General features: G+C 42.7%; 1 protein-coding gene across 1 annotated transcript in view; it reads right to left on the bottom strand.

The window, feature by feature from the left end:
* Positions 1 to 17,158: 17,158 nt before the first annotated feature.
* LOC146834635 (vitellogenin-A2-like) overlaps positions 17,159 to 26,580 on the bottom strand; it is an 89,117-nt gene continuing 79,695 nt past the window's right edge. The window contains exons 28-35 of the mRNA XM_085602104.1: positions 25,625 to 25,763; positions 25,395 to 25,530; positions 25,092 to 25,278; positions 22,993 to 23,081; positions 20,974 to 21,071; positions 20,726 to 20,885; positions 20,459 to 20,620; positions 17,159 to 17,479 (exon numbers count right to left, since the gene is read on the bottom strand). Coding sequence (XP_085458230.1) covers positions 17,370 to 17,479; positions 20,459 to 20,620; positions 20,726 to 20,885; positions 20,974 to 21,071; positions 22,993 to 23,081; positions 25,092 to 25,278; positions 25,395 to 25,530; positions 25,625 to 25,763 — 1,081 coding nt within the window. The 3' untranslated portion in view covers positions 17,159 to 17,369. The remainder of the gene's footprint in view (positions 17,480 to 20,458; positions 20,621 to 20,725; positions 20,886 to 20,973; positions 21,072 to 22,992; positions 23,082 to 25,091; positions 25,279 to 25,394; positions 25,531 to 25,624; positions 25,764 to 26,580) is intronic.

Genomic DNA, 26,580 nt, shown 5'->3' with positions numbered 1-26,580 from the left:
CAAAGGACATCATAAGGAAACATCACAGGGTCAGGCTGACTGTGGAGTCAAGAGAGAATTGCAGCAGTGGCAGAACTTCCTGAACAAGTTCAAAGGGATCCTGGTATGGCGGGAACGCTGCGTGATGGAAGAGCAGCTGAACCAGTACATAAATGCGGCAGGTAGCCAGGGCTTCGGTGCCATTCTGGGCACAGCATGGTGCACAGAAAAGTGGCCAGAGAATTGGCAGATGGCAGGACTGACTAGAAATGTTATGCTGTAGGAGTTATTACCCATAGTACTGGCTTTTTCCCTGTGGGAATAGCACCTGGCAAAGGAGTAGGTGACAATGTTGTCTGACAAACATGCAGTGGTGCAAGCAGTAAATGTAGGAGTGGCACTCAGCCAGAAAGTTTTAGAACTGCTCCAGCACCTTTGTAGGCTACCAGCTGGAGAATACTTTAGCCATACCCTGGTATTTGTAAAGCACAAGTTAAGTACCCCTAAGGGTCTCAAGGCGCTGGGGGCCGTCGGGGAGATTAAGTGAGCTATTTCCCAGAGTTACATGATGCTGAGGATTGAACCATGAGCCACGCGCTCCGGAGTCAGCCAGTCCATTGCTGAAGCTCTCTCATGCTTTTAGTGGGAGAGGTTCTACCAATTGGCGCTGTGGGAGGACAGACAGATGACACTACTACCCCCGTCCTATGGGAAGTTGTGGAGTTGACCTAGTGGTATTCATTGACAGTACCCTGGTGCCCAAAACCGCAGCCACCTACAATAAGTGTGTGGAACGGTCCACAAAAGCAAAGGGGGATGTGAGAACCTGCACCAGTAACAAGGTGGTCCTTCACACACCACACATCAGGTCCAGAGCTTGGGTGCATTCCCACCTTAGTGCCATAGCATACCACTTGAAATTGTGCAGGGGACTAGACCCAGCAAACACTTTTTATTGCCACACAGTGATGAGGGATTGGTATCACATACAGCCAAGGAGTTGTGACATGAGACTTCCAATTGACTTCACAAGGCTGAAGGTGATCCTCTAGCTACTCTCTCACCACAGGGAATGTAGCTGAAAAGCCAACGGTGTGGAAATTGGGTCACTTGTACATCACATGGGCACAGTGGTGGACAGGTGCCAAAAAGCTGTATCACAGCATATGGCTGAGCAACCCCAATGCGATATAGCTGGGTAAAACAGATATGAAGTGGAGCCAGCTCCTCCCTACAGTATGGGACACACAACTGGTGCACAGGAACCCCGCCGTTGTAGTAATTCACTTGGGAGCAACAATATAATGGCAATGGGGCATAAAACCCTGGTGGATATGACAACCATAGAATGACTATTGCACCCAGGCAATATGATATGTTCAGAGGTGATAACATGATATCACTAGAGGGGCCACTGAGTTAAGGGGAGCAGGAAGTTGAACATTGCATGCAAGTTCAGTAAAGGCATGGGATGGGAATTTGTGAGGCATGGCATCATCAACCTGATGTGCCAGGTTATTATGTAGACAACAAGGTTCACCTGTCTAATGTAGGGTCAACATATTCCTCTTGAACAGTGTCGGGGCATTGGAGCTTCTGGGTTTCTCATAGCCTTAGGGGAAGCTATCAAAGGTTGGTAAACCATTGCCAGCATGGCATAGAGTTGCTAATATTTAAGAATAAATATCGTCATCCAAGGGCATGAAGGAAAATTGCCTGAACAAGGTCCTTGGGATGCCTCACTGCACGGACACTTTAGGGCAAGCAAAGGGGTAAGAAATGGTCAGTGCAGGGCGGACACTGTGGTTGCAGCCCAGGCATCGCCACCGGGCCACAAGAGCCAGCCATTCGATAGCCAGAGAAGCCTTGGAGACATGACCCACTGTACCAAGCAATCGACTTACCACGCTGATAACGCCGCCACCGCCAGGAGTCATTCAAAGCCGTAAGCAGCGCCGCTACTGCCAGGAGTCATTTGCAGCCGCAAGCAGCGCCGCCGCCATCACGGGACTTCAATTCCCGGCAGCCCCAGTGGCGGCGCGCTCTACCCATGCTGCGCCAGCGCCAGGAGGCGCATTTAAGCAGCGCTGAGCCCGGCGGAGTGGGGGGACTTACCACGCTGATAACGCCGCCACCGCCAGGAGTCATTCGAAGCCGTAAGCTGCGCCGCCACTGCCAGGAGTCATTTGCAGCCGCAAGCAGCGCCGCCGCCATCACGGGACTTCAATTCCCGGCAGCCCCAGCGGCGGCGCGCTCTACCCATGCTGCGCCAGCGCCAGGAGGCGCATTTAAGCAGCGCTGAGCCCCGCTTCGCGGGATGCACGCAGGACGAGCCGGGCGAAGCCCGGGCAAAGGGCGGGCCATCTGTGGCCATCCGGGGCAGGACGTGGCAGGGCAGGGCCACGGACTTTGGCGTTTGTTGTCAGGGTTGTTGCATGGTTGTGAGTCTCCCTTTATCACACCAATGCCATTTCACATTGTGTTTGGGGCACTAAACTAGTCCCATTGGCGATTTATTGTTTTGTATTTTGTTTTGTTTGATGTGCTATTTTTGATAGCTTGGGTGCGTGATTTTTTTACCATTTGTGCAATAGGGTGCGTTTGTAGCTGTAAGCATGTCCAAACAAAAACCTATCAAAACCACTGCAGTGCCTACTACACTAGATAACTATCTAGTGAAAGTTGTTAATAAAATTAACTACGAACATCGACTCTCCCTCAGCCAGGGTAGCCCTCCAGCTTCTCCGCCTACCTTGTCAATTTCCCCAGGTGTACCTGGGCTAGATGTTAGTCCTGATCATGATCCCCAGCCGATTAACAGTGATGATCTAGTGTTATTGACTCCTAGTCAGCTGGTGGTAAATGACTCTTCTGACTATCCTGGAGATTCTGTCCCGGTGTGTAGAGCAGTTAGGGCATGCTGGAAAATACCTGTAAAACGAGGGGGGAGTAAAAAGGCTAAAAGAGTCCAATTACCTTCTACACGTATAGTTGGAGGGGACGAGATTCAAGAAAAAGAGTGCCATGCCCAGTTGAGCCCTGAGCAATTTAATTTGCTATTTAGCTATATTGACTTCAAGCTGGATAAGGTTATTTTACCGTTGGTGGCTAAATTAGATCAGATCTCGGTAGAAGTAACTAGATTGGCCAATCTCTTGGATACCTACACCACCCGGGTAGGTATTCCAATGACTACCGATGTAAGTCACAACGTAAGGAAAGAGGTAGTAATTTCATCTGCGGAGGGGTCCAAGGTTAATCAGTTAGAAGTACCATCTGTGGAGAGGACCAGGGTCACCCAAATAGCTGCTCCTGCCCAACTGCACACTGCGAGTCAAGAAAATCAGGTTACCTCGGTAACTGAAAGCAATGTGGGTTGGACTGAGGTAAGGAGAAAGGGTTTTGTTAACCTTCCCCCTGATTGTGCCCCTTATGTGGTGGTTTTAACTAACGTACCATGGTTTGATTCAATTTTGCCCCAGTCTCAGTATGAATCTCACGATTCCCTGAAAAATAAAACTGCTGCTTGGTTGCATAAGCAATGTGGATTTCCGACGGCCCTCTCTAATGATATCTTAACTACAAGAAGGGTCAATTGGGTTGGTAATTCTAGAAAGACCTGTAAAGGTGACTGTGTTATTGTTAATTTAAATATCCTCAACACGTCACTACAGTTCTGCTTAGATCAGCCTCCCTATCATTGCCCGATCACGGTATTTGTGTACGCCCCCTCGGCTTTTTTTTATAGCCACCTTATTAATATGCCCCCTAATGATCATAACTCTTCCTGGCTACCCCCGCCGATACAGCAGCGGGGTTCAGCCATTCCCTTGCATAATCGATTTTATGCCCACAACAGTTTAGATTCTAATGACTGACTTAACCCGGAGAGTCAGATTTCCCCATATAAGGCTATGTATAAGCGGGGCTCTGAAACTATTAATGTTAAACTGGTTCCGGAGCCGCAAATGGAGGAAGTTTTTACTGATAATAACTGTAGGGGGTCAGTCAATGAAAATCCAATGGAAGGAAATCCTCCAACTGTATTTACTACACCAGTTAGGGTCAATGCAAGGGGTAATGGAATAATTATAGCCAGTTGGAATGTTGCAGGGTTAAAATCTAAGGGGAAGTTTCCGGGCTGGCAGAATTTAATTAATTTCTTTGATATCGCATGCTTCCAGGAGACATGGTGTAAGGATGAAATTAATTATGAGGGGTTTGCGTCATATAATCTGGTGGCAAAGGGTACTGGGCCTGGCAGAGCAAAGGGGGGTCTGTTAATATTAGTGTCAATCCATCGCCCAATCATAGTAAAAAGGTATATAACAGTGGGTGAACATGCCCAGATTCTCTGGTTGTTAGAGGAACACGCCCATAATAGCCTACTGATTAATTATTATAATAATATTTTTGATAGTTCCAGGGATGTAGTCGTCCGCAATTTGGCTAGTGCCATCGAAAATCTAAACCCAGAAGCTAATGTTTCTTTTGATTTCATCTGGGTTGGTGACTTCAATATCCCGTGATGTGAACTGTCAATTGAAAATGTTTGTGGATTTACCAACGATGTGGGAGTGGAACATCTACATTTTCGTCATAACAACTATGGAGATTCTTTAAATTATTTTTTAGGTTAATATGATTTGGAAATTCTTGGTCTCCCGAGAGAGGATTCGGGACAAATCATCCCTACTTTCAAGGGTCATCATTCTTGCTCAGTTGTTGACCACGTGATTGTTTCCTCTAATATCGCTTCCTGTTGTGCTTCACCTAGGATTGAAGTAACTACCCTAAGCGACCACAACTGTATTATTTTGGAAACAACTTTTTGGGCCGATAGCCGTGTTGAAACGGGCATTGTGGTCTCTAATATTGTATCATACAGACCAAATGGTGTTCGTTTGAGATGGGTTGGGGATAAAGCTAGTGATTTAACTGGCCTTATTGTGAGGGACTGCTTACCCAGCATTAGTATTATTTTTGAAAATTTTACTGACGAATTACAGGTTTTAAATGCTTTTATGGACATTAATTTAACCATTGAGGCCAGATTTACAAAATCTAAGGGGGGCCAACGTAGCAATGTTCCAAGATGGTTTGACCATGTGTGCACTCGTTCATTAATTGAATTAAAAATTGCGCTTGCTAAAAAACCTAGGGATGCCTAGTCTATTGTAAAATTAAGGCTGGATTATAAGCTTGCTCTAAGGCGAAGGAAGAGAGAGTTACAGCAGCTGGCATGGGACTCACTCAATCAGGCAACAGAATCATCTAACAGTACTCTGTTTTGGGCCACTGTCAATTCTCCCTTTATTAGGGATGAGAATACCCCAATGCTAACCTCCAATGTTTCGAGTGACGGCTGGGTTACCCATTTTTCAAATATCTTTGATTCTAACAGTTGTACTGACACTTGCCATAATAGTTGGCCTGTCTTACCTTTAAATATTACTGTTAGCGAGGCTGAAGCTGGTATTTGTGCTAGCAAGGAGGGTAAAGCCCAGGGCCCAGACGGGGTCCCTATTGATGTGTATAAAAAAACGGGCCCGATATATGGAGCCCCCTCTTGGCTATAGTTTTTAACGCTGACATATGTACTGTGCCCCCCGAAACATGGGGGGAATCTATTATTATTCCTATACATAAAAAAGGTAGTAGGTCCGATGTCAAAAATTATCGACCCATCTCTCTTTTAGACTCGTCTGTTAAGATCATGAGCAGAATTATGCTCGTGAGGTTAGAGGAATGGGCCGAGCAAGAGGGTATCCTAGCTGATAGTCAGTATGGATTTAGAAAGGGTAGGGGTACACTTGATCAGTGTTTAAATCTTGACCTTCTGATCGGGAAATATATAGATGCTAAGCTAGGCTCACTCTACCTTTGTTTTGCGGACCTTAGCAGCGCATTTGATTTGGTTGACTATTCTATTCTATGGTCAACCTTGTTACAGTTAGGGGCGCCAGAGGGAATAATTTATTTTCTGGCCAGACTGTATGGGAATCTAAAAACATGTGTGCGCTTTGGGACCAAAGGTGAATGTTCTCCCAAATTCAGTGTAAAAAGAGGCATTAGACAGGGCTGCGTATTGGCCCCCCTTCTTTTTATTTTATTTATTAAATGAATCGACGCAATTTTAAAATCAATCCCAGCAGATGCCCCCCTGATCAAAGGTTGCCCCGTGCCTGTGTTATTATACGCTGATGACGCTGTCCTACTTTCTAGAACTCCATTAGGATTGCAGCGTCTGATTGACAGATTCTCTTCCTTTATTAAGGATAGGAGGTTGCCTATCAACAAGAAGAAAACGTATATTATGACCATTGGGACCAAAAGCGTTAAGAAAAGTAAATCTGCTAGTTTTTCCTTTTTTATAGATAAGGATAAGGTGCTTCAGGTGGATACATTTTGTTATCTTGGTATTACCTTCTCTAATGATAGAAAATGGTTAAATGAATTTAAAAATATTCGTATCAAAATGCCTAAAAATGCCCACGGCGTTTTTAGATTTGCTGCGAAGGTTGGGGACCGACGTACCAGGGATATGCTTATGATTTATCAAGCCAGGTGTGTCAGTATTGCTCTGTATGGGGCGGGTGTTTGGGGACATTTTCCTGCCCATTTTTTGCAGTTAGAGGAGAATGCTTTTTTTTTTAAACTCTCATCTTTACCACCCACTGCTTGTACTGACCTCATCCATCGAGAGCTTGATATTCATTTTCTTACTGACCAACTATCTCTGAGACCACTTATGATTTGGCGTTCTATCTGGCTACAAGAAGAAAAAACCTTTAATAGACTGGTCATCGAGGACTGTCTCTCGCTGGATAAATTCTTAAATATACCCTGGTTAAAATATGTAGTTAGATGTTTTTCTGAGATTTTTAATTTAAACATCTTGGTGGACCCTAACGCAACATCTTTAATTACGAAAAAATTGTTGAAAACTATTTTTTGGGCATTTACTGCAAGAAAACGGGCCATTGCTAGCGGTTCTCTATCTACTCTTTTGTTTTATAATAAGTATAAGCTTGATGAAGGTTTACCCATTTATTTAGTATGTGTAACGAGGCCATCCCATAAGTTTGTGTTATCCAGACTGAGGTTTGGTATTGCTCATCATTTGGTGGCATTCCCAACACTAAAGAAATATCCGCAAGGGCCTTGTAAGTGTGATGGCATCTCTAAACAGAGCACTGTGCACTTTCTTCTTATCTGCAAACTGTATATGAATTTTCGCATTGCCTATTTAAAACCTATGTTTTGTAAATATGGTATACGTACAGTTAATCAAGCAATGAGTTTAGTTTTGAACTTACAAAACGCCGATATCTGTTTTTTTGCTGCTATGTTTTTACTTCATTCAATCAAGGCCAGGAAAAGTATGTGTTTTTAAGCTTGTATCATTTGTTATTTGTAGCTTTTGAATTGTTATTTTGCTGTATCTGATATTGTAGTGCATTTGTTTTATTTTTATGGTTTCATGCACCGAATAAAGCTTTATGAAATGAAAATGAAATGACAGAGGAAGAGCTGTCACAGCAGTTTATAAAATGGATTTATGGCAACCAATAAAGAGATGTTATGAGTGTAAGGAAGATGCATTGCAAGTTATGCAAATTATGATTATTATTATGCAATAAAGATAAAGATGCCTATGGTATCTCCAATTATGAACCGAATGGATTACATTGAAATGCAAGAGATGCAAAGAGCTGTGCATGTTAATGACTGATGCCAATGTAATAACATATGTACCAGCTGATAATGTCAATAAACTGTTTCCGTTCTCACACCACAAAAGTCTTTGTATTCATAATTGATGGGAGACAGTGAACAGCCAGAGGGCCCGTAGGAGGTTCACACAGCTGGGGGCTTTTACAGAAGACCATAAATTTACACTCACAGGCAAAAGAAATTGACACAGCTTGGCATTATGTTAGACCATCTATGCTTATAGATAGTGTTAAGGCACACAAAAACAATTGAACCTGCTTTATGAGACCCTTAGAGAAAGTATTCATTATGACATTAGAGTGAAGGAGTACAAAAATTTCACACAGCGAGAAGAAGATACATTTAAAAAGAAAATGTTTATCCAAAATTAAAAGTAGACAGGAGACAAAAGGGAAAAATATGTATTTATAAACGAAAAAAACAAAGTAGGAATAGACATGTGGGAATTAGTAGATGTGAACACACATTAGAAAGTATGGGGAGCACATGGCAAATCTCACAAGGAGACGACTCAGTTGTTCCTGGAGTTTATTTCATTTGTGGACAGGATGCTTATTTTCAATCGGCAGCTGATTGGGGAGGTATTTGTTATTTAGCCTTGTTGTGTCCTAAGATGTATCATGTATCATGTAAATAGTATAGATGCATTAACAATTATACCATCACACAGACATATATGTCAGTGGCGTAACTAAAGTTGAAGGGGCCCCCTGCACGGTACATGAAGGGGCCCCCGCTCGGGATTCTATCCGGACCTCCCAGGCCTGAGTACTGTGCTGCAGGGGCCTGTGTTACGCCACTGATATATGTAGAAAAGGTGATGGAAAATAACTAATTAGATAAAACCACCTGTAGGAATTGTGGTAAACAATGTGAAAATTTGAAAGCTTTCAACAGTTGCGGACAAACTGCCAACCAGTACTTCTGGGGCATCATTAGTTGTAAATACAGAATTTGTGGCCATTAGATAAGTGGTTTTACAAAATCCCCTAGCATTAGACATTTTACTTGCAGAGAAAGGTGGTATCTGCAAAATGCTGAAAGCTCAGCATTACTGCTCATACATACCTGACAAGAGTAGGAACATTTTAGAATTCACAACAAACATTTATGATCTGAAACCTGAATTAGAACCATTAGAGAAACAAGTGTTTTAGAAACTTTAGGCAAAGAAGTTTCTATTCTTGGCAATTGTTTGCAACCACTGGAGGAGGAATTATTAACACTATATTTGTGCCAATATTAATAGTAGGGTGTTGCTTACTGACCTTGTTTGCTTTTTATAAAAGTTGTAGATTGTATTTTAATAGAAAAAAGATCAGAGAAAGAGACAGACCGATAAAGAGGGACATAGAATTAAATGATGGTCAGACAGTTTCTTCCCTCCTGGAAAGGACACATGGGAGAGAGGTGTTACCTCCCTCCTGCAGGAAACCACACAGGTGTTAGCCCAAAAGTCGAGCTTCAAAGGAGAAGCTGCCTTTGAAGGACAAAAGGGTAACCCTTGGGAGACGGCCTGCTCTATTAATTTTTAGATAGGCTGACACTGGGAACACGAGAGGAGACACCAATTGTCAAACAGTGTTTTACAGGGGCATGTAGCCCCTTGGTAGCAGCCCCACCTCTCTGGGTGGGCTAGGGAGCTCTAAGTATTAACAAAGGGGTCTCTCCATCCTGGGAGTGGGCAGAATGATGCATCCTGGGATAGCCAGATGTCACAGTTCCCAGGAAGTGGTCAGAAGGAGGGAGGTAACCTGGTAGACATTGAGTACCAACCGCATTCTACCTTGGCAACAGTTTCTGAAGATAAAAAGGGCACCAATGGCACCCAGAACTCAGATATCGACCAGTTTGGAAGAAGGACCAAAAAAGGACTTCCCTGCTGCACCGAGGGACCAGCAAAGAGAGGCTGACCGATGAGGACTGCACCTGTTGCCCCTGGTGGCTAGTGAAGAGAGGGACTGTGCCTGCCATGTCTTGCTCAAGCACACTTGAACCTCCTGTGATGCAGAGTGAACCATAGAACTGTGACAGTCAAGAAACCAGGGCTGACTGCTACAGGAGGAATACCTTTGAGGTGCAGAAACCCAAACAGCACATCAGGTTGAGAGAGCTGGGATGAAAATAAAGCCAGGAGCTTACTATGCTTAGTCAGGTAGCAGTACTACTAACATGAATCACCACAGCACAGTATAGTTAGAGACAGAAACCCAGAGAGAGCACCCAGTTAAAAAAAAATTGTCACATTCGATGATGGAATAAGAGATGGGAAAAGATGTAAATGCCAAAGGTGACTCCTCAGCAGAAGCAAAAAATAGGTCTGTTCCCCCTAACATCACACAGAACTATCATTAAAAGTTCCTAAATCCCACACAGTCAGGGGTTGGTTTGGTCAGATTGGACCTTCATTTTTATCTCCAGCAATTTACACATGAAATGAACAAACTATAGTACGAGCTGGGGGTGGGGAAGTGGAATTTGATGAATTTTGGCGGGTTGTTGATGATCAATCAGAGGAGCAAACTGAATTGTGGGTCAGGATTCAAACACCGGACAAGGAAAATATGGAATGACTGATGGAGCAGGTAGAACAAAATGTTGTATACCTCCTATATTTTGCATGAAAAGACTAACTATATAACTTACTGATTATAATTTTACTAACGGTGTGGTGTGTGATATTAATTCAATCTTTTGCATACACAAAATACACGTGGGAAATTGCTATTTGCATGACAGATTATCTCAAATAACTAAAATACGTACGCATATTAATAGTAGTATATGTGGTAATTAGATATCGCATGATTTATGTTGCTTACATGATGTTTGCATTCCTGATTGGATCCTAAAGGTAAATATTATCGCTTTAAATGTTGCTATATGCTAGAAAAATACTAATACATAAAGGGATTAGTGAGGGTATAACATTAGAATCATCATTTCTTTGTATTAATTATTATTTTATGTTTGTTTTGCTTAAGTTAACATTTGGGCCTACTCTAAAATGGAGTCCAAAAGTCGAGTTCAGAAGTGGCCACCGTCTCGTGAGCGCGATGCCTACTGCGCAGACTCGGATGGCTAGTGAACTGCCTAACGACCTGAGCACCCAATGTCCTCGGTCAAGGATAGGATCTTGGTGGGCTGCCAAAACCTCAGTCGTTAAAAACTGGTTAAAATGAACAATTGGATCATACAAGCAAACCTAAAAACATTGTAACATAAGGACAAAGTATACGCCACGGAAGTGAACCAGCAAAATCAATGAGAACTCGATGGAATAAAATCGGACGTTTTCGATTAGCCAATTATAGACTTTCTCCGCCTAAAAATGTTTCATGTTAGCCCTAAATTTATTATAAAAAGAGTAGTAGAATAGGGAGGGGGCTGGCATTCGGCTGTTATTATGATTGCACACCCTTTTTGACCCCACAGGCGACGACAGATGCTTGCACGATTTCTGGTCCTTTGGAGATCTTTGGGACTGTAACGTGCTGAGCAAAGAACTTTCGGACCTTAAGCTTTGGCCTGCTTTATTAGGACAATTAACTGCTAATTCGATTGTGCAGAGCCAAATGAATTAGAGAAATTCCAGATAGCAAAAATAGGTAAATATAATGACCTGCGATTTGAATTAATTGATCTAGAAATTCTAAACTGTTGATGAAACAAACGCTAATATTAATTGCAATCAAAATTTTAGATAAACAAATATTTGATTAACAAAAATTATGAGTTTGTGGTTTTTCGTTGAAGAGAATAAAAGATTCTGAGTCTTAAATGCGTTTTAGCTGGTTCTAAATCACCATCAACCAATCCAACTAATTGGTCCATCGACCAAGTGCCTTGATGTTTGGGATTAGAAATCTATAGGTGACGAATGTTAATGTATATTCTGTAAAATAACTTTTTCTTCCCTATTGGTTATAAGGTACCCCACCACATGTTCAGCGGATTCGTCATCCTCCTGCATGCAGATACGAGTGTGTCGGTGTGAATGTTGGTGTTATGGGCCCCACCAATGAATGTGTGTGTGTGAATGAACAAGTGTGGCAATGGATCTGTGACACAGGGAGGATCAGTGAACTTGCCCCCCCCTTTCCGCTGGATCACTACAAAGCATACTGGATCCCTTTCCAGCCAACGGACAATCAAGGGAGAAATCCTTAGAACCCTGAATACCAGTGCCCTATATTGGCCATACTGCAGCAGGATCTACGCCAAAGCTAAGCCTTCCACCCCGGCATCTCATAGGGGCATGAAATATTTCATGCATTCAAGCTTGTTCCATAGCACTGTGAAGTGCTGATGGAGTCTTCGCAACTTCATCACTCCGATTTAAGAGCAAGGCACACAGGTCTATTTGCAGGAGCCTGCCATGCTAAGATATTCAAAGAGGGGAAACATATATATGTGAAGACAACACGAAGCAGAAGAGCTGATATTGAAATATTCTAGAGTCAATAGGTCTACAAGGGAGATAGGCCTACTGACTTTTGTAACAGATACAATGAGTGATGTGGGATAAAAACAAAAACTCCTGGGGGTTGGAGTGAGTAAGAGCATTAAGGGATGAAAGAATAGCGACTTGGAAGTAAGCAAGGTAGCTGGGCCTTAGGTAGGTGTGCTGTGAGAAATTGGGTTTGTGGTTGACTGGGTCGTGAGCCTTGGTCAAGCTGCAACCACACTCCTTGTGAGGGTAAGGCACAAGCAAACCCCAAATTAACCTTTACTCAGCCCAGGGCCGGACTGGGAACCAAAACTGGCCCTGGCAAACTGCTCATCCGCCCCCCTGGGGGGAAGGCGGGGGGAGGCCGAGCTGTTTGCTAGGTCTGGTTTCGGCCGATTTTGTTTCAGGGCCCCAATATTGCCGGCCCCGGTACCAAAACCAGCCCCCACTGGGGAAACACCTGGCGCCCGCTACGGCCAGTCCGGCCCTGACTCAGACCCCTCGTAGCTTTACAAGAGCAGTCAGGCTTAACTTAGAGGCAATGTGTAAAGTATCTGTGCAACACTTTAAAACAGTGACAACACCACACAAAAGGATTCCCACACCAGGTTGGAAACATAACGCATAATTTAATTAATAAAATAAGACCAACACAACAACAATCCATTCAGTAGACATGGAGTTATAAATTTTTAAAGAATAAAGTGAAAAATAGCACCAAAAAGCACAAATTACCAAACTGGGATATCTTGTCATTCTGGACCGGTGCAAATCCAAAAGCTCAGGCTGACCCTGATGAGGCACGTGTCAGATACAATCCCAGATTCGTTCTGCTGAAGTTTTACCTTCTCAATTTTGTTGCCAAGAGTCCTGTTCACGTTGGAGAGGGTAGCAGAGAGCAAGGAGAGAATTGTGGGTGGTGGTTAGATGGTGTGAAGAGCAGCCCGGTATCGCAGATGTGCGGGTTTGTGCTTTACATTGGCAGTCCTCCATGGACAATTGATGCTTGTTGTGCAAAGAGGTGGGCTGACAGCAGCTCATGCTGAATATCGGTGCAAGTGGCAATGTCTCTGTGCGAACTGGACTGTTTGGGGTCATGAAGAGCCCAAATGCTTGATTTTCTGAGTCTATGAGCCACCCCAAAGGATCAGGACCTCGGGGGCACCACTCTGGGGGGTCAGAAACTCACTGTACCTGGGTCCAGGAGCTGGTCGGGAAGGCTGTTATGTCCCTGAGGCTCAGGTCAGAAGGCCAGCAGATTAACCATTGGAGTGACTGTGGGTCCTCAGGTCAAGAAGAAGTTGCAGATCCAGTTCCTCTTCCCCAGGTGAGAAGGTAGCAGGCAGCTTGTCAGCACAGAGGGGCAGCAGTTCCTTTTGATTAGTAGTCCAGCAGAGTGGCAGTCCTTATAGAAGCACAGCAGTCCTTATTCCTGGCAGAATCTCCACAGGTCCAGAAGTGTACTGAAGAGTTGGTGTCTAAGGTTCTTCTTTTATACACAGTTGTGCCTTTGAAGTGGGGAGGAGCTTTTAGAGGTTTCCTTTTGAAGTCTATAGTTACCCTACCTTCCTGACAGTGGCTCCAGACTAACTGTGGTAGAGACAGGATTCAGCCTATTCAAGTGTAAGTAGGGCAGGCCCCAGTCACACCTAAGCTCCCCATTGTGGGTGTCTGTCTAGGAAGAATACACAAAGCCCAAGTGTCACCCACACCCAGTCATATGACCCAGAGGCAGGCTGCAGACACCAAATGGCTAAGACAAGAAAATTCCAACTTTTTTAAAGTGGCATTTTCAGAATTGCTGTTTAAAATCCGACTTCACCATAAGCTAGGATGTTAAATTGTGATTCCAGAGACACCATACATACTCAGGTTATCTCTTTTCATTTGGAAATTATACTTATACATTATAATAAGGTAACTCCAATTTTATCCTATGAGAGAGATAGCCCTTGCAGTAGTGAAAACAAATCTAAAAGTACATGTCCTACTTTTTATATACATAGCACCCTGCTCTCTGGGCTGTTCAGGGCCTTCCCTAGGGGTGACTTACATGTATTAAAAGAGAAGGTGGTTTGGGCCTGGCAAAACATTTACTTTGCCTGGTCGAAAGGGCAGTTTAAACTGCACACAGAGGGTCTGCAATAGCAAGCCTGAGACATGTTGAAAGGGCTACTTAAGTAGGTGGCGCAATCAACTCCAGACCCACTAGTTAATTTCAGGCCCTAGACACATGTAGAGCAATTTTACTAGGGACCTTTAAGTAAATTAACTATGCCATTTGAGTATAAACTAATGTTATCTTGTTTTAAGCAGAGAGCACAAGCACTGGTTAGCATTCTTAAAGTGCACAGAGTCCTAAGGCCATCAAAAACAAATTGCTCAAAAATAGGAGTTCAGGTAAAAAGCTTAGGGATGACCCTGCAGAAAGGGCCAAGTCCAACATATGCACTTTGGAATTGCGTGCTCCAGCTGGTTAAATTGGTTAAAATGTTTTTTTTTACCATCAGTCGAGGTATGGTTGGTGGCAGGTTGAATGGTGGATTGTAAGGGCCTGTAATGGAGGGCCTCTGTAATAATTATTCTTTTGAGGGTTCCTGACATCTTTCTTTAGTAGTAATGGATGGTGGGGATTGGTTTTACTGCAAACCTGGTGCTGTCCATTAATGACAGCAATGAAGGGACTGCTTCGCCAGGGTGAGTATGGCCTTAATTCATGTCTGCGGGGTGGGAAATGGGTGGAGATGGGTAGGCAGCTAGGTGGGGTATTCTGGATGGGAGTCAACAGTGGGATAAAAAAATAAAAATAAAAAAGGAGGAGAACAGCAATCAAGGATGGAGTCTGCAAAGACTGTTTGGTAAAAAAGTGATTAATGGACACTCAGGCATATTTATGGGAATTGTTTCTATCCTTTCCCCCTGATGGCGCCATTTTGACAGCCTAGCCCTGATGCAGGCATCTTTACACCATGGAGCAAGGGTGCCTGTGTTGCAGGCAGTATTGTTCTTGTGCAGAAAGGGGCACCTTCCTGCAAAAAAACAATCCATAGATGCGTTTTCCTCTTTCTATGATGGAAAGAGGAAAAAATGAGGAGAAATAAAGTTATTTCTCTGTGTTACGACTCATCTGGGGAGCTGTATCTTTTTGGCGCTTTCCCAGGTGTACCAGGTTTGTTAAATTTGGGAATGCTCCAAAAACCATGGGATTCGTGTGGGAACACCCACCGCAATGCCTATGGAACACCTTCCTTGCACAGAGTAATACAACACAGCGATTTTTACTGTGTTGCATTACTCCATATTCATGAAGCCATTCAAAGCCAATCAAAGTGGCTTTGCGGGAGTTTATAAATATGACTTGGAGCGTTGCATTGTGCGTGGTTCGAGCATGATGCAAGGCCCTTGTAAATATGCCCCTAAGTTTTATAGGATATTGTGTTGTAATTTAAGAGGTCCCAAAACCCCCTATGAAAACAAATTGGTAGCCGCATTATCAGTTACATGCAACGCTGTGGTTATATGTATGCTCAAAACACATATTGCTTATAAAGATTGACAAGTATTTTAACAGGTGAGATTTGAGTTTATGGCCTGTGCCACTCAAAAAGAATCCATAAGGTGGGTTGCTATTCCTAACGGAAAACAAGGAAAAGTAATATTTTCCTGCTCATACACCTAGAGGATGAGGATAGATGTTGGATTATAGCACAAATTAAAGTTGAATTGCAGATATTTATCTTGTGAGTGATTTGTGGCCCCTGCACTGATAATTCTTTTCATAAGCTTTCAGTGGAGCTTTCTAGGTGGAGAGGAGAATTAATACTATTGGGGGATTTCAATTGTGTGATGAATTATAAGATGTATTCATCCATCACTTAGCGACTCACAGGATGTCAAGGGTGTATAGCTCCTTACAACAACATATACATGATCTTAAGGACCTCTGGAGGCTGTGTAAGGGGAGGGGAATGATTTCACCTTTTATTCTCACACTAATCTTTTCTGTAGAATAGATATGGTATCTGTGACATCAGACCTCATAGAGGTCCACCCTTTGGTCGTATCTGATCATAATAATTTTTTTATATGTATTAAGCTTTGGCTATTATTATTCATGGGGATATCAACGCTAGGGGAGTACCCATTTGCATGTGCAATGATTTATGTTATATGTCCAGACTGACTGAGTTTGGATAACTGACAGATAAAAGTAAGCAACAGGTCAGCTACTTCCATGGCACATACCTTATCCTGATGAAAGCCCAGAATCCCTACAGGCCTTTTCTAGCCAGTACTAAAAACAAAGTAATACAAATGAGCCTGTAGGGCCATAATACCCTTGCATCACACCACATACATAGTTTTTATCCATACCAAAAACATCCATGATTAAGAAGGGATACCTGGATGTTTTCAGGTATTTTTATCCTTTTAAGACCCCGCTGGGCAAATATGACAAAGTGCTCAGTGGAATATGGTTGAACTCATCCTAGTTTTTATGACCAGGATGCAACCCAATGTTAAAGCATGCCACTACTAGAGTAGATGAGGGTCCTAAAATAAAATAATAGAGGGTTTTTGGTTTATATGGGTCAATTATCTCATGCTTTGTTGTGGCCTACATTCTGAGTCTTTAGGCAATACATTTATAGGATACCTTGAAGTGTATCTGTGGGTCAAACATAACAATATCTTAGTGGCCCCAGCCTCTCTAACTTGCCCATAGCCTCGCCATGCATGGAGACCAATGCAGGATCACCAGTGGACCAGTTTCACAAGGCACTGGTACAGTCACTCCTCAGTAGGAAGGATATGTGGTTGTTATGGTGGAGACTTCATGGCGCTGTGACCTCCGTTCCATGCATGTGGCTCGAATGAAGGAGAAGGTAAACGCCAGGCCACACTGAGCGTAGGGGTGAAGGGAGACTCAGTTGAGGGAGGGTAATAATCAGTTGTGTCTGCGAATAAATTTTACCACTTACACAATATTTTAACATCAATGAAAACATTTTGAATGCAAAGTTTTATTAGCAGTTTATGTATTTACAAAAGTGTGCAGTTATATTTTCATAGTTTATAACAAACTACATTTGAAAAATTGATCACTGCAGTTCGAGTATTTTGTAGTAGACATATAATTTAGCATGACACTTAATAATGTAGGACAATCACTAATGTTTTCATATGTGAAGTTGTGCCGCACTCAACACTGCTGGGCCGCACAGGAGCAAGATGTATGGGCATCGACTGTGTCAACTAAATCTTCAGACTTATCCATCTTAATCTGTCCATTAGCCAGGTCCAGGGTAGAGTCTGCAAGAAAGAAACAGGGCTGTTATCAGCAGGGTAAATGGATTCATATAATTAACTAGCATGAGTACTTCAGTTATCAGAGTACACAGCCTCTAACAACATTCTCAATATTGTGAATATTTCATGTTCATAAATGGTACATTCTTGGGGTGGCTTAGTACCTTAGTACAGTCACAGTTACCAAAAAGTGCAGGATCTGGTGCCCTCTCTGGTATTGTCCATGTATCCCACCTCTGCTATGTTATGCAATGTTTTTAAGGCAGACCGTGTAGATTCATGGGGCTTACTGGCACTCAAGCCAGCTCATCAAGCAGACATAACCTTTCTCTCAACAGCAGGAAGCCTATACCTAGCCACAAAACAACAAGATTTTTTAGTCTTCTATGAACTTGTGCTGGCTGTCTTCTATTCTTACACCGCGGGATAGATCATACCATGCTTTTGGGGTAGATCCAAAAAGGTGCACCTCCAATAGCTAGATTGTTTTTATGTTGGCATAATTACCACTGCAATATTCCATGCTTTTGGTACCTTTTCTGCGATGTAACATTGAATCTTCCTATCCTCCTACAAATTCACCATTGGTGAGAAATGGCCTCTCTTGATTTGCTCAGACTTCGAGGGTTCTTAGCCTTGGTGCACACTGTTAGTATTGTCCAATTAATTCCACCAAAGCCAGAAGCACTTGGATGCGATGTTGAAAGGGAAAACAGATGCAACTCTCTTTAAATAGAAGAACGCTGCATGGACTACATCCGTGCAGTGCTTAATTTGTGTCAGCGGTCGTAGGTGGTGGGCACAGGCACTCATTTATTTGACCAGCCTTATTTTTTATTTATTAGAAATAGAGCCTTAGCAAGGGAGAAAGAAGAGGAAGCGAGAGATATAAAACCGGTGGCAATGGAGGATAACGGGGATAAAATAATAAATCTTAACCTGTAAAAGTGAGATAAAGGGACCAGAAGTTTAACCTAAATTCACAACACAGAGCTGTCCCTTGGAGAGTAGATTTGCCTGTAGCCATTTAGTGAACGGCACTAAATGTAAAACTTGCTTACCAAAATGTTGACTACAGAAACATTGAGTTACGAAAATATTTTTGTCAAAATATTTATGATCTTAATGTTATATTGAGAAGGGAAGTGCATATGGGTTTAAGTATAGATTTTTTATTCTTAACTCGACATCTATGTGGCTTGTAGATATATATATGTATGGTCAAGGTGTATATAAAAGTAAAGTAAATCTTTTCTTACATTTCTTTATTTTTGTTGTCAATATTTTGGTCCTCAATATTTTTTTCAAAATATCCCTTTACAATGATATTCTGCTAAGGTGGAATACCAATATCAAATGCAAATATGGCGTAATTACTTATTGTGAATAATTTAGAAGTCCTTAATAGCGGCGGTTCTTCCATTAGGGTGGAGGAGCATCGCCTACCCTGGTGCCAGCACAGCAACCATGAAAAATAAAATGGTAATAAAATGATTTTATTACAATTTTATTTTTCAGTGCTGGCAGTCCCAGACAAGAGTTGGGGCAGGGCCTTTGCTGCTGATAGGCAGCATGGGAGGAGTGTTGCATACTCCAGTTTAAAGTGTGCCTGTCACTTTGGCTGGCTGCCTTGCAATGGCCAGCCTGACATGCGCACTTTAACCCTCTCCAACCCGAGCTGTCTTAGACAACTGGGTGAAGAGTGGGCACAGGTCTGCAGTGCCGGTAAGAGCACTGAGCCAGCCCGCTCCAAACAATCCTGGCAATTCTCTCATGCTGGTTAACAACATCAGAACAGTATCTGGATTGGTTTGGGGAGCTGGCTCTTAGACCCCTTGCTGCCTTGGAGTCATGGACTGCAGGACCGGAGAGGAGTAGGTAAGTACTTTATTTTATTGATGTTACTATTTTGCCCACTATTAGGCAGTGTGAGAAACTTGCACTGCCTTCAGCCTCAACTCCAGCATTATAAACACTTTTTATAATGGACCACGATTGAGAGCTTTAAGGTTGCGCCTAAGGGCCTTCCTGGTTTTAAACAGTGCCTGAAAGACGGTCAAAATGTTCGCCTGATCACCCTACAACATTGAAATACAAGCAGCTGCCCCTGGTCCTCAGTAATGCTGGGGGTGCACTGCTCTATTTATTCAGGTATTCACCCACCAAAGTGGGACATATTACATGTAAATATTATTTTTTATATGATCCGGAGTCCTTTGACCTCCAAAATATCACCTAGTGCTGTCTATAATATCATTGAAAGTGAATGCCCACTGTACACATTGACTCCAGCTTGCTACAATGACACTTTCATGCTTTATTCTGCAATATCCCCACCAATGTTGGCATGCTTCACCGTGCGATGATTCTACTTTATTTCTATCCCTATAGTCACATACAACATCCAGTGGTGCCTCTAGAGGGAGGCAGATGGGACCCTTGCCCAGCTGTATTTTTCCTGACCTCCTGCCCACACCACAGCTGCTAAATGTACCAGGAAGTGACACTGAAAAAATGACACTTCCGGTTACCACACACACACTAATTTGTCCAACCACCTTTCATTGTAAATCACTGTTGATTGATTAAAATATGGTAATCTAACTTTGTATATATGTGTGTATGTATCTATAGCTAAACACACACACACACACACACACACACCCACACACACATATATATACACATATACATATTTACACATACAATGTCAGCTTTACACATTTTAAGCAAGTATATATATAGACGTATATGTGTGTGCGAATATATATATATATATTTAAATATTAATATATAGATAAATATATATATATATTGATAGATGTAAAATATTGTAGGGGGCTCCACCAGTTTCTGGAGACACCACTGAAGACACCCCCATGAACTCTCACACACTGGAGGCACTGCACATTATTCACTTCTTCGCCTCTTTGATTTCAGACACAATGGGTTGGTGTCTTACAATGCGTAATTGCAACTTACCAGCTGGCAGACAGTGGAAGCCAATGGAAACTGGAGCTGTTCTGGTTGGTGAACATCCTTTCGCACATCGTAAAACTGGTGTTCGCGAGAAGCATTTTGACTCTTCTCCATCAATACGTATTGGCTTCTCAAGTTTCACAAGTGTGCGCTGCAGTTTGCATGCTGAAAAAACATAAAACTTGTCTGAAAACTCTGTATTTATTGTTTTAAATGTGAATGATTTTATTTAGAGCCTCCAATATCTTTCTATTGTTTAATGTGTGATACCTTCAGAACACCCCTCTCCTGACAACATCCACGAGTGTCCAAAACTCTCCTCATCTTTAGCCACAATTCCATCTGGCATCTGATATTCCTGTTCCAGCTCATCATCATGGCGGCCACAGATGCCACACATCTTCCCCTTCATCCACAATGCTTTCTCAACCTTTGTGGGGCAGAAACAAAGTTAACTATGTGGCAGGTATGTAATGTCCTCCAAATAAACTGATTACATCAGAAATGGAAAAGAGTACCTGGCTTGTGATTCCATTAAAGAAGAGCCTTTCAATGCCATAGTCTGGTGCAGTCAGGGACAGTCCGTCGCTGTGCTTTTCAATCAGCACCAAAGGTTCTGTGTTGAGGGATAGAAATAAGACTGCAAATTTGCTCTCTTCTATTTTATTAAAATAATGCAATTCTGGGCTGGACCAGCAGCCTTTACATAAAGTTTCAAAACATAAAACACAACTATAGCAGCTGTGAAAGCATACTTTATTACTAAATTGTATCACTTGAGCTAACCACTATACATTTGTGCGGATGTTATTACCCGGTTTACTAAAGGCATTGTATTTAGGGCCTTATTACGAAGTCGGTCGGAAAGCAATACAACCGACTCCTTGTCGGAATCGGTTCTGACCGACTTATGTTCGCCGAGTCCGACTGTCCGATTGCGATGGTTCTGAAAACATTCGGCAAGTCTCCCCTTGACTTCAATGGGAGCCTGTGTTCTGACCGACAACACAAGCTCCTATTGAAAAAAGGGGTGAGTGCGGATAACCTTGCACCCTGTTGCATGGTGCCTGCCACAGTGTGCATGCTTTGCAAGGGGGGTCCCTTGAGTACCCCAAGGGCCCCAACCGGAGGCATTAGGGTGAAAGGGGGTCTGCTACAGTCCCCTAAAGTCAGTTTCTGACAGTCATTATGTATCAACAGATTGATTCGGAAAGGCTGACTGAATCCAATATCGTAATACGTCGGTCAGAAACGCGGTCCATAGAGCTGTCCGATTCGGCTTCGACCGAATCAGAGTCTCCGAATGCTGGTCGGAACCGATTCGGAATGACTGAATGGTTACCTTTCCATCCTAATCGGTTAGTCAGAAATGTTTCAGAATCGGTTGGAAAGATAGGTTCGGACACGGTTTAGGAGAATTCGACTGTCTTATGAAGCCTTTCCAACCAACAACGTTTTGAGGCCCTTAGTGTTCAGATTATCTAATCAATACCATTTTCCACGGGCACCATTAAAAAACATATTTAGTTGCAGCGATACCAGGAAGCCGAATTCCCAGTTTCGGGTGGCATTCCTGTACCTAAACCCTACTACTCCAATGATTCCGCTGAGAGAAGGGAATAATACGCAGACCCATGGGCCTGATTTAGATCTTGGCGGACGGGTTACTCTAACACAAATATCCTGTCTGCCGAAATATAAATCCCATAGTATGTAATGGGATTTATATTTCTGCAGACGGGATATCCATCGCCATTGCGACGGACTGACCAGTCCCCTGAGATCAAAATCAGGCCTTCTGTTTTATGTAGTAGAAAACTAAAATCATAGCCCTATTTCAGGTCACATGACCGGCACTCCCCTGCTTCCTTTAAGGGGGAAAATTTAAGAGGGGTGATGACTGTGGGTTGGTGGTGGAAGGGAGGTAGGCCATCAAGAGCTGCTATTGTAGGCTGCGGGACTGTTCCATGGCACTCCGTGGAGTTGCAGGCATTCAGTTGAGGATAGACTATGCTGATGCCCACATCCCCTACCTACAGTAAAACGTAATGGTACATATGAAGATGGTCCAACCGAAACAATGATGATCTCAAAAGGGTAAACACAGTGAACCAAAAACCACCCCACAATGAGATAATTAGACACTGATCCAATCCACTTGATAATCAACACGATTTATATAATACAATAATAGTAAATTCACAGTTTCAAATATTGCTCCATAGTGAAGGTGAAATTAGTGATCAAGAAAGTGCTCATGACAGAGTGAAGAAGTAATAGCAGAAATAAATTGTCAATATTTACAACATATACATTTGATGAAGACCTGCCTAACAATGTTTAAACGGACTGGCTAAACAGCACAAATCCTGCGGTGCCACAAAAGCTTAATCATTGATCCCTTGTTTCTTTTCTCTGTATATTTGTCTCATGCATATTCATTGTGAATATCATGAAAACCTGACTCCATTTTCCTTTCAACTTTTGTATCGTTTTACACAACCAATTTTGCGTTAATATTTTAACATTTGACTTACCAGAATGGGAATGATATGGGAGATTGTCCACCTTTATTCCATTGATAGTAAGCGTTGGGAACTCAGAGGAAGGATACATGTCAATATCACTGCAAGGAAGAAAGAGAAGGGTTTAAGTGGGCCATGTTGTCTTAGTGGGGTGACCTCGCCGCTTTTGTTACAGTGCTTTGAAAAGAAATGGTTTGGCACGGTAGAGAAGAACATGCCTCTCTTGATTACTGTTGTGTACTGTAATCTGCATGTTCGGGGATTGGATGTCTGCTTCCCAGGGCTTAATTTGTAAATAATAAGTGCCAGGGCACTGGCCAGGAGGCCACAGCGGCTTGCACCCCCCATTGCCCCGTCATCGCTGCCAATGACGGTATCAAAACAACTACTAACCATCTCTCTCCCCTGCAAGTGTGACAGTTCACATTATTCCAGATCCCCAAAGCTAAAGGATTGGCTGGGGAGGCAGGTATTAGTATTTTTTAATGTATATTGTATTCATAAACAAACTTGCTCTGCTCATCTCTAAATGAGATGAGCTGCGCCACCATGTGGCAGTGTCATAAGTGCAGTGATGACAATTAAGTGCCCTGCCGAGCAGCGCAAACCAATTAAGTGAAGGTGCCGAGCACTGGAGACCACCGGCTCAAATTAAACACTGCGTGCTCCCTTAAAACACAGTGAAAGGGCAAGAAGAGCAAGGGTGTTTGTCAAATCTATTTCTTCGTGCATTAGATAAGGCTATAAATATTACTGCAATGTTTATTACAAAATACTGTGTGATGTCACTTGCTATACATTATATCGAGGCATGGCATCAAAATGCAGTGATTTATTGATGTATTTATTATATTTACCGCAAAATTAGACCTCAAAAAGAGGTATCTCAGCGCTGACAAAATTGTGACTTTTAAGCGCCGCCCTCAATACCAAGCCAGGAGAAAAGCTGGGCGATGAATCTTCCTTTTTGGATCGAACAGATATATATATATATTGTAGCTCTTTTTGATGTGCCTGAGCTCTGGTTGAAAGCGCAGATGGATAGGCACTTTGATCCAAGCTATGTTACTTATCACCAGGAGCATTTGTTCACAAATTCAGGTCTTTAGTTGGGGGCTTCAAGCAGGAATTGAGATGAGGATCTCAGAGTTCTGGTGGGAATGTGTCCTTCATGCAGTTGTCAGTCTTATCACTGTAGATTGCATTGGGACACATTCAGAGTTTTGTATGGGCTTCTTTTGTTTAGGAGGAGCCAATGCAATGTACGTAGCCGATCTGACATGCTCGTTCTATGGCTAAGACCCAGAGTTAACTTAGCTGCCGAATTTTGAACCATTTGCAGTTTCTGGATCACTTGGTTAAAGAATACAAACATCTATTTTTGCACCTACAAAGTTTAAGCATTTAACACTTTTTCTTTTCTGATAGCTGTCATTGTTTGTGATTATTATAGGTATTTTTGCCCCTTTAGTTGTAGGAAAGCGATGTCATCCTGATTTTGCCCTACAACATTGTACGCTATACTTTGTGATATAAGAGTCTTATTATGCTTCTTATATCCCATGCCCATATTATCTGATGTCTCACGACAGCCTCCTCTGTAACCATTGTTGGAAAAATCAGTGCTCCCAAGATCTGTGGTTCACGAAGCTCACTTTTCTTTTTTAGAAGGAATTTTGACTAACCCTGTACAGTGAATCCCAATTTGACACAACATGAGCTTTTATTCTTAAATTCTCACCAAACTGAAAATCTCCCTCAAGATGGACAAAAGATCTAGGGAACCAAGACTCTACTGTGTTGGATGCAAGATGGAAGTGAGATTAGAGCAAAAAAAAAAATCATTAAAAGAAACAATAACTTTAATAAAAGCTTAAATGGGAAATGTGCACATAGCAGTGAAGCTGTTGCAATGATACACAGGCCCAGTGGGGGAAGAATGGAAGGATTGAAATGGAATAGGTATAAATTTAGATGTATCTACAGTGGGATCTCAACTTATGGGTCAGTAAACACATTGTGGTGAGGGCCTGTCTAGGACTACAAACACTTCGCTGCTCAGTGTGCATTCCCCTATACTGAGGCCAACTGGTATTACTGCAGTTACTCACTAGCTGCCCAGTTTGACGTTGATAGCCTTCTGTTCAGGAGATCCTTCTTCTTTCTTCATCGTCACCAGGAACTTCAGCTCAGGGCTACAGTCCTGGGCGAGGACGTGGTAGCAGCTCGCAGGCATTGAATAGTTAAAAGTAACACCATTGAAGGTGGTGATTCTATTGTGTGAAACAGTGCATTGACCTAAGAGAAAACAACATTTATATTTAAAAGAAAATAAGCAAGGAACTCATTTTCATTAGCATGTAGTCCAGAAAATGATAACTCTTCCTGTGGCACCCATAAAAGACATGCTTCACCTTTGAGGGAGTCCATGAGCATTGTTGGGACTTCAGTAAAGATGTTCCACCCGGGGGCCTGAAGGTCTGTAGACTGCGCAGGTCGAGCAGCCGGGATCGCCAGCGGGAGCTGAATGGCTCTATAGTAGAGTGTGAGCTGTGCAAGGGGACACAAAGTCATATTACATGGATACCTACATTTGCAAAATATATAAGATCATTTTACTTATATGTTATTACAGTCATTTTACCCTGGGTATTTGTATAACCGCATCAATGGTCCTGGAAGAGCTTAGAGACAGAATTATCTTTGCCTGCCGGTAAGGATTCTTTTGATGTTTTTCAGAAAATCCTGCCATATATGCAGCTCCTGGAACAAACTGTGCAGCCCTGCAAGACAATCACCAACACAAATCACATGGTCTGCCGAAGATAGATTTTAGCTAGTTAAAACATGCATGTGTTACTAGTTATAGTTTGACAAGTAATTCAATTGAATGTCAAACTACATTCCGTTACGCTTTATTTGGTCCATCATAAGTTTCTCTGTGAGTTATGCAGGATTTATCATCATAATTATATTGATCAATTTCATCGATAAACCCTACTTTATTTAATGTGTATCCTTCTTCTTGTCCTCCTTTGGTGAAGTTCATCGGTTCTTCCAGATTTATATTCTCCTGTTACCTGTATGATACCCAACTCATTATCAGGCTACATAATGAGATTATTTTTCCCTATTGATGTGTGAATGCGCTCCGGGATCTAAACACTAACAAGACAGAGGTGCCAGTGAGTCTCCACCTCCACTTGGTTCGACACTTGGTGGCCTGCTGAGATGGCCTCCTAACTTGAACCTACCCCAACAGAGCTTCACCAGGTCTTCTTCTTTGTTGCAATCTTTCACTGATGGTGCAGGTCAACAAACACACCTATGCTTGCTTTCCATGCCTTAGAACACTCTGCAAAATCATCAAGTCTTACCTACTGATTGCTGCAAAACAGCAATCCAGGAGGTGATCTGTTCCTGCCTGGATGACAGCAGTGTGCTCCAGCTCGTGCTGGCAAACATTTCTTAGCTAAGTTCCATCTGCTTCAGAATATGACAACTAGACTCACTTCAGGTCAAGTGCCTTGAGGCTGGGTTGCTCCAGGGTCGGACTAGCTGTAGCAGCACCGGGTGTTTTCCCGGAGGGCAGGAAGGGTG

The sequence above is a fragment of the Triturus cristatus genome, chromosome 4_2 (assembly GCF_964204655.1).
Source record: "Triturus cristatus chromosome 4_2, aTriCri1.1, whole genome shotgun sequence".
Classification (NCBI taxonomy): domain Eukaryota; kingdom Metazoa; phylum Chordata; class Amphibia; order Caudata; family Salamandridae; genus Triturus; species Triturus cristatus.
Note: the sequence above shows the minus strand (reverse complement) of the source record. Positions and strands in the feature narration are given on the sequence as shown.